This window comes from Sabethes cyaneus, chromosome 2 (genome assembly GCF_943734655.1).
Source record: "Sabethes cyaneus chromosome 2, idSabCyanKW18_F2, whole genome shotgun sequence".
Classification (NCBI taxonomy): domain Eukaryota; kingdom Metazoa; phylum Arthropoda; class Insecta; order Diptera; family Culicidae; genus Sabethes; species Sabethes cyaneus.
This window is the reverse complement of record NC_071354.1, coordinates 102,955,101-102,966,562: the sequence shown is the minus strand read 5'-3', so window position 1 is coordinate 102,966,562 and position 11,462 is coordinate 102,955,101. Positions and strand designations below refer to the sequence as shown.

The 11,462-nt window shown below is 45.2% G+C and overlaps 1 protein-coding gene across 1 annotated transcript; it reads left to right on the top strand.

Annotated features, from left to right (window-relative positions):
* The first annotated feature begins 494 nt into the window (after window positions 1-494).
* On the top strand, window positions 495-4,280 carry LOC128735788 (uncharacterized protein K02A2.6-like). The gene is made up of 3 exons (XM_053830275.1): window positions 495-1,743; window positions 1,789-4,095; window positions 4,159-4,280. Exons 1-3 carry the CDS (start codon window positions 495-497, stop codon window positions 4,278-4,280), a joined length of 3,678 nt encoding a protein of 1,225 aa, XP_053686250.1.
* Window positions 4,281-11,462: the final 7,182 nt, after the last annotated feature.

Below are 11,462 nucleotides of genomic sequence, written 5' to 3'. Positions count from 1 at the left end.
TGGTTTTTCGATTTTCGACGATTCAGTCCAAATATATCGTGCTCACCGCAAGACGCCTTATTTTAGAAGAGTTCCAGGAGATTAACTATAGCAGCTATTTAAATAACTTTTTTCAAAAGCAAAATATATTAATGTTGGAGGACCACCCTACCGACTGATAATACAACTGATAACACTGGCTCGGCGGGCTCACCGTCTGACACTGTCAAGCGACTGACGTCTACCGTGCCCACTATCTAACAGAGCTGTCATCACTGGTTCACTTCTACTTCCGTCCCGAGATATACCGGTCGAGTGCAAGCACACCACGTTATTACTTATCTCTGTTTTATATAATTAATAAATAGTTTTTAACAATTCTTGTTGTGTGAATAACCGTATGATATCACAACAAAGTGGCGACGAGTGACTTCGGTACCGGTTTTCGCGTAAAGTCCAGTAAATCGCGTTCTCGACGAAAAAAACATCAGCTCGAACAGTGAGGTTAAGTCATCATGACCGATCCATCCGCAGCGGCAGGAGCCCAACAGCAGCAAAGCTATAATCAGATGTTGCTTCAAATCCTGTCCCAGCAGCAGCAGCTGATGGCTCAGCTCACGCATCAGTTTTCTGCGACACAGATCGCCATGAAATCGCTAGCGAGAGACGAGATAGCCTTGGATTCGCTCTCCAGCAATATAGTTGAGTTTGCCTATGATCCGGAGCACGGATCCACCTTCGACACGTGGTACTCGAGGTATGCTGATTTATTCGACAAAGATGCCAGCAGCCTGGATGACGATGCGAAGGTCCGACTTCTGATGCGGAAATTGAATCCAGCAGCGCACGAGCGGTATAGCAGTTTCATCCTCCCAAAGCAGACCAAAGATTTTTCGTTCGCGCAGACCATTGAGAAGCTGAAAGCTATTTACGGATCGCCAGTGTCAATTTTTCATCGCCGATATCAGTGTCTTCAAACAGTCAAAGAAGATGCAGATGACTTTGTGACATATTCTTGCAAAGTTAACAAGTCGTGTGTTGACTTTAAACTTCGTGACTTGTCTGAGGAGCAGTTTAAAAGTCTAATCTTTGCCTGTGGATTAAAGTCACCGAAAGATTCCGACATACGCATGCGGTTGATTACGAAGCTCAACGAGACGGCAGATATCTCACTGGAGAAAATTGTAGAAGAATGCAAGCAGCTAACGAATCTGAAGCAGGACAACATTCTGGTGGAGAATGCGCATGCAGCAGCAACAGCAGTGCGAGCAGTGCATCAAAACCGATTCGTGAAGCAGGAAAATAAACCACAAAGTTCCGGTAACAAACCAAATAGTGAGCTACCCAGGACCCCGTGCTGGTCTTGCGGAGGCATGCATTATACAAAAGATTGCCAATACCGTGAACACCTGTGCCGTGACTGTAAGAAGAAGGGGCATAAGGAAGGCTATTGCGGTTGTTTTTCGAAGAAGCCTGCGAAGAAGAAATTCGAGCCGAGAAAGCAAAAGGACGTGAACGTTGTGTCGGTCAAAAACGTTAGCCAGAGACGGAAGTATGCTGAAGTTCAGATCAACAAAGTACCAGTCCAAATGCAAGTCGATTCAGCGTCGGATATCACTATCATTTCCGATGCGACATGGAAGCGGATTGGACAACCACAGGGTGATACTCCGTCATGCGACGCTAGAACTGCTTCAGGAGAGCCACTCAATCTCGCTTTGGAATTTTGGTGTGACGTTGAGCTCAGTGGCATCAATAAACGAGGTATGTGTCGCGTTGCATCTTCTAACCTTGACCTGAATATTTTAGGTTCCGATTGGATGGAGTTGTTTAATCTGTGGGACGTACCAATCAGCCAGTTTTGCCACAGAATCAACGACCAGTCGGAACAAGGTATCGAAGCAATACAAACTCGTTTTCCGAAGGTGTTCACCGAGAAAATGGGCCTCTGCACAAAAACGAAAATCCAGTTCACTCTGAAAGGAGACACGAAACCAGTTTTTCGACCCAAGCGTCCTGTAGCATACAGTGTGCAAGTAGCAGTCGAAGAGGAAATCCAGCGTCTTTTGCGTTTGGGTATTCTTAAGCCGGTTGAGCATTCGGAATGGGCCGCGCCTATCGTTGTTGTGCGGAAACCGAATGGACGGGTACGCATATGTGCTGATTTTTCTACGGGTCTGAACAACGTGCTAGAGCCAAATCAGTACCCGTTGCCGTTGCCGGAGGATATTTTTACTAAAATGGCTGGGTGCAAAATTTTCAGTCATTTGGATCTCTCCGATGCGTACTTACAAGTGCAAGTTGATCAACAGGACCAGCAACTACTAACCGTCAACACCCACAAGGGATTGTTCCAGTATACTCGCCTCACTCCCGGTATCAAGGTAGCACCGGGCGCATTCCAGCAGCTAATGGACACTATGATAAGTGGACTTAGCGGTACGAGTGGATACATGGATGACATCCTCATTGGTGGCCGAACACAAGTAGAGCATGACCGTAACCTCAACGCCGTACTGCGCCGTCTGGAAGAGTATGGATTCACGTTACGGATCGAGAAGTGTAGCTTCAATATGCGACAAGTAAAATATTTGGGGCAGATTATGGATGGTGAAGGGATCAGACCGGATCCTACCAAAGCTGCGGCTATCGCCAACATGCCACCCCCGCACGACGTACCGTCTCTTCGTTCGTATCTCGGAGCTGTGAACTACTATGCAAAGTATGTTCCCGAAATGCGTAAGCTGCGCTTCCCAATGGATCAACTACTCAAAGCAGGCACAAAGTGGGAATGGTCAGCAGCGTGTCAACGGTCATTCAACCAGTTCCGGAAAATTTTGCAGAGTCCATTGGCATTAACACACTACAACCCTAATATGGAAATTATAGTGTCGGCGGACGCATCGCAGCATGGAATTGGAGGTCGTATAGCACACAAATTTCCTGATGGGACAATCAAGGCGATTGCGCACGTGTCTCGCGCATTAACCAAAGCCGAATCCAATTACAGCCAGATAGAAAAGGAAGCGCTCGCACTGATTTTCGCCGTTACCCGCTTCCATCGGATGGTTTTTGGTCGACATTTTGTCCTCGAAACGGATCATAAACCGTTATTATCTGTTTTTGGGTCCAAGAAAGGAATACCGGTTTATACGGCGAATAGACTGCAACGATGGGCATTAACTTTGCTTCTATATGATTTCAGCATCAAGTACGTCAATACCGAGAGTTTCGGTTATGCTGATATCCTGTCGCGGCTGATAAACACTCACATTCGGCCAAACGAGGAATATGTCATCGCTTCAGTTGAGTTGGAGGATTCTATGCTCGACATCATCAAGCAGTCAAGAGAGGTCCTTCCAGTAACATTCAAGTCTGTTCAAGCTAATACAGATGTAGACGAAATCCTTAGGCAGGTTAAGCAGCATGTGCAGACAGGTTGGCCTATACGGAAGAATGTCATCGAAAATTCCCAAATCCAACAGTTCTTTGACCGGCGTGATAGTCTTTCTGTCATCTCGGGTTGCATTTTCTACGGTGAACGACTGGTAATTCCAAGCAAATTCCGGGACAACGTACTCCATTCACTGCATAGAGGACATCCTGGAATTGACCGAATGCGATCGGTCGCTCGAAATTATGTCTACTGGCCAGGTATCGACGAGGACGTAGCAAATTTTGTTCGTTCTTGTACAAATTGTTCCAGAGCAGCTAAGACAAATATCAAAACAAATTTAGAGTCTTGGCCTATACCTACACACCCGTGGCAACGTGTGCATGCAGACTTTGCCGGTCCCGTAGATGGACAATTTTTCTTGATAGTTGTAGATTCGTTCAGCAAGTGGCCAGAGGTTGTACCATCCAAGCGAATCACCACTGCAGCTACTTTAGCTATGTTCAGGGAAATATTCGCCAGACATGGTATGCCAGAAACATTAGTAACTGATAATGGTACACAATTTACCAGCGCTGAATTTGCGGCATATTGTGAAACCAATGGAATCCTGCACTTGAAAACCCCAGCCTACCATCCTCAGTCGAATGGACTCGCAGAACGGTTTGTCGATACGTTCAAGCGAACCATGAAGAAGATTTCAGCGGGGGGAGAGGCCCTCCGTGAGGCGTTAGATACATTTCTATTGTGCTACCGTTCTACCCCATGTCGCAGTGCACAGGAAGGCAAATCACCAGCAGAATTGCTACTAGGCCGAAAGCTGAGAACATCACTTGATTTGTTGAAGCCGCCCTCATCGTACTACAAGCCGATGAATGCAAAACAAGATCTTCAGTTTAATCGGTGACATGGTACCAAAGCTTCCAGCTATGATGCTAAAAACGACGTTTGGGTCAAAGTGCATCGAAACAACTCGTGGACCTGGGAACCTGGAACAATAGTTGAAAGAGTTGGAAAAGTCGTATACAATGTGTGGTTATCGAAACAGCAGAAACTCATCCGATCCCATTGTAACCAGTTACGAAAGCGGTTCGTTGCAGAAGAGACCGAACCAGTAAAGCAGCAGTCGTTCCAGATACCACTCAGCATTTTACTGGATTCTTGGAGCCTCAACCAGCAGACAAATGAAACCCAGTTTCCAGAATCACCAATGCCAGTACAGTCATCATCATCCGAAAATCATGTTCTGTGTGAACCTGAACCTATGGAGGTTCCTCAGCATACAGCTCCTTTGCCAGAAGCTACTACTCAGCAAAAACTTCCACTTCGCCACTCTTCGAGGACCAGAAGAGCACCCGTGAGGTACGACCCATATCATCTCTAATAAAAAGGGGAGGTGTTGGAGGACCACCCTACCGACTGATAATACAACTGATAACACTGGCTCGGCGGGCTCACCGTCTGACACTGTCAAGCGACTGACGTCTACCGTGCCCACTATCTAACAGAGCTGTCATCACTGGTTCACTTCTACTTCCGTCCCGAGATATACCGGTCGAGTGCAAGCACACCACGTTATTACTTATCTCTGTTTTATATAATTAATAAATAGTTTTTAACAATTCTTGTTGTGTGAATAACCGTATGATATCACAACAATTAAAATATAGCCTAAAGCTATTGTAAGATGTATACAAATTTTCACTTTAATTAGTTAAAAGGTTTTCTCTAGAAAAATTCTAGAAAAATCCACTTCTTTAAGCCTCCTAACTGTATATAACCTCTTAAGTTTTGCACATTATTCTACGATTTTCATGCTGTAGTAAATGCTTCTTCCCATTGACACTTTTATTGACACTGATATCGATATCGATTACACCATTTGAGGTGGTGCCACGCGACAACGGCCACGAGAAGAATAATGACACGCCCGCTTGGCGGAATAAGTGAACCGGAAAAATGCCTGAGAAAATATCAGAAACTGCACTCGAGTGAAATATTTAAAGCGGAAGCGACGCGAATAAAAAGCTGATCGATGAAAGCGTAGTTCGAGCTTGATAATGCAGCACACGAATTCCAAGAGTGGTACGCTAACTGTGAAGGTTGAATGAGGTATGGATTACCAACTAAGAATTTTTCACCCAACTATTCGAAAGAAAAAGAAGTAAAAATAAAGCGTTTTTCTTCATCTCCTGTTTCCAGAGATGTGGAACGTTGTAAGGCGGGATATGAAAAAATTAAAATATTTAAAATTAGTGAAAGCCTTTAACTAACCAGTTCTAGGAACTGGTTTGTTTTATTTTTGCTCGTAATCGTTATAACAGTTCTGAAATAGTTTTTAATAATGGAAACATTTTCTCATCTCATTAAATTTGGAACAAAGAATATAGATCTGCATAGGCATTAGCATAGGCTGCGCCAACGAGTTCGTCACCGTTTTTCTGACAGTTTTCCATGGGTTTACTGTCAAATTGACACTGACGGATGCGTTGACGCAGCATTCTGTTTGGCCCTTTAGTACCACCATCATGCGTTGTCTGGTCACCAATATATTGAAAAATGTCCACCTGCTCAACCTGTTTTAACAGTCTTAATAAAGAACTTATTTTATAATAACTTTATAATCACCACTTGGTTAAACTTAGTCGAAGGTGCGCCAAACTCAAAATATTGCTCAAGCTGAATGGCCAGACACACAATGCATAGGTTCATTACGCCAACACTCAGCACGATTAAAGCGATTGGTTAGCAGCAAAGATGGACACAGAGTTGACACAGAGCGCAATTTGTGTCTATGTGTCCAACCACATACGTCGCTACCTTAACAAGGGGGGTTTGCAGTCTCCTTTTGTCCAGCGCCTCTACGATTCAAAGGTACACGGGTACCAGCGAGCCACATGCCCTGCTGCTGTGAGTTCAAATCCGGTTATAATCTTAGATTATAACTTGGTTCGACCCATGCACCTTCCAGCATTGAACAAAAGGTAGGAGTCATAACGACTACTTAAACGTACTTAAACTACGTTAAACTACGGCCTTTGAAGGTCAAAGACTAAAAACACGAATTTGGTCTAAAACCTGGGGTTACATTGCGATTCCCGTTTCGAGTGATTTTGGTTCGTTTCGACCACGTTAAATGAATGGGCGAAACGAACGAAAATTACTCGAAACGAGAATCGCAATGTCACCCCTGATCATCTATTCTGTAGTCAAATACGATACGCAATTTGATCTAATGGAATATGTGACGTCGAGTACCCCTCGGAAACCAGCATGCGATGATTCCGGGCTCATTTCACGAGAGGCGATTACGAAGAAAACAAAAAGAAAACGTCACTGATAGTGACAAAGCAAAATTAAATTTCATGCGGTGCAAGAAGAAATTTCCCGTTCTCGTTTTTATACTTAATCTAACTCAGTAAATTAGTTAAAAGTCTAGAGGTAAAAGGTGGATAATATTAAAATCTTTTTGGATCTACCGTAGGTAAATTTATTGTTAAAAATTACTAAAATCTATAAACTAAAACTAAATAAAATTATTACAGAACCTATCTAACCTAAAATTGTAAAATTGTATTGCCTAAAGAATTACGAAGGAAAAACTGTAAAATTGTAAGTTACTTATACCTAAAACAATTATTAATACTAAAAGATGATTAAAATTACAGCTAAAGCTGATCCTACTCACATACCGTGTTTAATTTGGGTCTGCTAAAAGAAAACAGTTTAACATTCTTTAGAATTTTACATCGAACACTTCCCACGTGATGGCGAAAAACGGAGATGATTTGCAGGTGCAATATAATTGTGCATTATGTGACAACTCCGACGAACATGACGACATGGTAGCTTGCGATTCTTGCCAGATGTGGCATCACTACTCCTGTGTGAACGTAAGTGCCAGTGTTCCGGATCGGGAATGGTATTGTCCCACTTGCGAACCTCTGTACACGGATGGAATAAATGTGGTGGAGCAGAATAAGAACAACCCCAGTCATTCTAATCCAATACCATCCGACGGCGCCGTTCTTGACGTCCCGAAAAAGACGGCGGCGAAATCTTCGGCCGGTACTAAGAACACCCGTAAGTCGAGGAAAGTGATTGTCGAAAGCATTACGTCTAGTGCACGGGCTCGGTTGGAACTAGAGTTAAACGTCGTCGACGAACAGCGACGTTTACGTGAAGAAGAGCTAGCAGAGGAGAAGAAAATGAAAGATCGTCAACGAAAATTAGAGGAGGAATTGGAGGAGCTGGCCGTCGAAGCGAGACGGATCGCAGAGACAAAAAGGGCATTGGAGCAGAACATGGCTGACGAACGAGAATACCGAAAGCAGCAGATGGCTATTCGGAAGCAATCGGCGGACGAGAAAGCGAAGCTTATTCGGCAGGCTTCTGAGTACAGTAGCAGTCACGGCAGTAGAGTCAACGTCGGTGTTGGTGTCACCGATCCTGGGGAAAAAGTGAAAGACTGGCTGGAGCAAACAAACCAGCAGACAGAGGGAACAAAAAAGACTTCCACGTCAGCAGTTAGGCCCAGTTCATGTCAGAAACAGGTAGTACCCGATAAGTTTAATACTAACAAAAACCCACCCGCAAGAAAGATAAATGAAGCTTTAGCAATCTCGCCCCCTAACTGTACTGTCCCTCAACAAAAAGTTCAATGCAAATCTCTCGTTAGTCAGGGAATTCAAAAATTGCCTCTTCAACCAAACAATCCTAAGAAACAAATAAATTTAAATTGTCGCGAGCTGTCAAAACAGATTTCTTCGTCGGGAGTGCATAGTAGTGATAAAGAACATGGTGCAGCCTGTGAAGTTCAACAACCTGTCGCAGAGAATAAAAACGATCAGGATCAACGGTCCCAGCATCACAGTAATGACATTACGGAAGGCCCAACGAGTCGACAGCTAGCTACTAGACAAGTGATGGGGAAGGATCTACCGATATTTTCCGGTAACCCGGAAGAATGGCCTATATGGATAAGCAACTTTCAACGTTCTACAACAACTTGTGGTTTTTCTGACGATGAAAATCTCATCCGTCTTCAACGCTGCTTAAAGGGTCCAGCTCTTGAAGCAGTGCGCAGCCGGTTGCTTTGTCCAGCAGGGGTACCGCATGTAATCAAAGCTTTGCAAATGCGGTATGGACGTCCCGAAACACTTATTCGTTCTATGACTGAGCGAGTCCGACAAATGCCACCACTGAAGGCCAACGATCTGGAGAGCATTATAGAATTCGGACTGGCAGTGGATAATTTAGTACAGCATCTGGAAAATGTGGGATATCAGGCTCACTTATCTAACCCGTCTCTGTTACACGATTTGGTGGGAAAATTACCCGTTGACTATCGCCTCAACTGGTCGGCAGTCAAAAGTGAAGAACCTAATGCGGATTTGGCTGTGTTCGGGAGGTGCATGTCAAGTTTGGTTGAACTTGCATACAATGTAGCCGATGATTTACCATCGTTGAAACCACAAAAAACGAAACATCGGGAGAGGTCGTTCGTGCAGACTCACGCAGAGCCAGAATTTACACCGAGGCGTGAACCGGTAACTAACACTTTATCGGGGAGGCGAGCACCGAAGAGACCGTGCGCGGTTTGCAAAGCAGAAGGGCATCGGGTGTCGGAATGCGGAAATTTTAAAACCATGAACATCGACGGGCGGTTGAAGGCAGTGCGAGAGTTTGGTCTGTGCAGATCGTGTTTGAATTGCCATGGAAAATGGCCGTGCAAGACAGCGAAAGAGTGTGGAATCAATGATTGTCGGCTGAAACATAATCCTCTTCTACATTCTTCAAGTGCAACCGTACAAGCAGCTGTATCAACAAGTCATCTTAGTCAGTTAAAGACGGTAGGCGGACCGCTTTTTAGAATCATTCCTGTCACGTTATACGGAAAGAATACTAAAGTGGACATCTATGCTTTCGTCGATGAAGGATCGCAGATAACCTTGTTAGAGGATTCGGTTGCAGATCAGCTCGGTTTGGCGGGTACTTTGGAGCCACTAAACTTACAATGGACCGGTAATATCAAACGCAGTGAACCAAAATCTAGACGGATTAGTACCGAGATTTCAGGTACCGGATGCACGAAGCAGTACAGGCTGGGAAATGCACGTACGGTTGGCGGGCTGCTGCTTCCATCACAAAGTATGGACTACGACGAAATGACAAGAAGATATCCGCATTTGCGTGGTTTGCCTATACCGAGTTATACAAAAATATCACCAAAACTCTTGATTGGTCTTGACAACTTGAAACTTACTGTACCACTGAAAATCGGAGAAGGAAGGTGGGAAGAGCCGATAGCCACGAAAAGTCGCATCGGATGGAGCATCTACGGGTGCGCGACAGAGTCGCAATCAAAGTATGTCTGTGGGTTTCATGTTGGAGGATGGACCGATCCAGAGCAAGAGCTCAACCAGCTAGTCCGGGATTACATCACACTGGACGACACTGGCATAACATACCCTTCTACTCCACTAGAATCCGAAGAAGAGAAACGAGCGAGGATAATTATGGAGTCCACCACGCGAAGAGTCGACGGAAGATACGAAACGGGTATGCTATGGAAGAGAGACAAGTTAAAGTTCCCGGAGAGCTTCGGAATGGCCTATAAACGAATGTGTTCACTGGAGAAACGTCTTAGTAAAGATCCTGTTCTGTATGATCGAGTTCGGCAGCAGATACGAGACTACGAGGCCAAAGGATACGCTCACAAAGCGACGGAAAGCGAACTGTCGACTACGGATAAGCATCAGTGTTGGTACTTGCCATTGGGGATTGTCTTGAACCCAAAGAAGCCGAACAAATTGAGGCTGATTTGGGATGCAGCAGCTACGGTCGACGGCGTTTCGCTCAACTCTGCATTACTGAAGGGACCCGACTTGCTAAAAGGTCTCCCATCGGTTATTAGCAATTTTCGGTTGTATCGTTTCGCTCTGACAGGCGATATCAAGGAAATGTTCCACAGGTTCTTCATACGGATTCAAGATCGTCAGTTTCTGCGCTTTCTCTTCAGGGACCGTCCAGATCAAAAACCGGTGACCTACGTCATGGATGTTGCCATCTTCGGGGCTTCATGCTCGCCGAGTTCCGCTCAATACATTAAAAACATAAATGCGAAGGAGTTTGAAGCGGATTTCCCACGAGCAGTTACAGCCATCGTTCAACACCACTACGTGGATGATTACTTGGACAGCTTTGGAACAGCGGAGGAGGCCGTGAGGATTGGCAAAGAGGTTAAGAAAATTCACGCCCAGGGTGGTTTCGAAATCCGTAACTTCTTGTCCAACGATCCGCATATAGCAGCTCAAGTTGGAGAAGAGTCTACAGCCGTCGAGAAGGATATACGGGATATGCGGGACATATGGGCAGCGGGTATTGGATGGGACGACCAGATCAACGAAAAACTCATGCCGAGGTGGAGAAGCTGGATTAATCTTGTTCCCAAGTTGAATAGTCTGCGGATCCCGAGATGCTATTTTGTGAATGCTGTTGAGAAGACCTATTCATCCCTACAAGTTCACGTATTTGTGGACGCAAGCAGGTCTGCTTATGCCTGTGCAGTATATTTCCGGGTTGAAACACCGCAAGGCCCAGATGTTCGACTTGTAGCTGCGAAGTCGAAGGTAGCTCCGTTGAAAATGCAGACTGTTCCACGACTGGAACTACGTGCGGCTGTGCTGGGATCCCACCTACTTAACAGCGTAATATCCATGCACGCTCTTCCCGTGGCGAAGCGTGTACTATGGTCGGATTCCAACACCGTTCTAGCATGGATTAAATCAGACCAGCGCCGATATCATCAGTATGTGGGGTTCCGAGTTGGTGAGATATTGACTGTGACAGATGTTAGTGAATGGAGGAAGATCGGATCGGCAATGAACGTCGCGGATGATGCCACTAAATGGGGCTCAGGGCCGAATATCAGCTCTGAAATCCGATGGTTTCGTGGACCGGAATTTCTGAGGCAACCAGAAGAATTATGGCCAGGCAAGCACGAACCGATTGCCCCCACCATCATAATGTATCGGAACCACTGATCGATGCGGATAGATTTAGTAGATGGGAGAGGCTCCACAGGACT

What these genes read in the sequence shown, in the direction of transcription:
- LOC128735788 (XM_053830275.1), top strand. Translation starts at nt 495, where the DNA reads ATGACCGATCCATCCGCAGCGGCAGGAGCCCAACAGCAGCAAAGCTAT. An exon ending in CAGTGGCATCAATAAACGAG is followed by an intron (nt 1,744 to 1,788) that starts GTATGTGTCGCG and finishes TGAATATTTTAG; the next exon opens with GTTCCGATTGGATGGAGTTG. An exon ending in AGCGGGGGGAGAGGCCCTCC is followed by an intron (nt 4,096 to 4,158) that starts GTGAGGCGTTAG and finishes GTGCACAGGAAG; the next exon opens with GCAAATCACCAGCAGAATTG.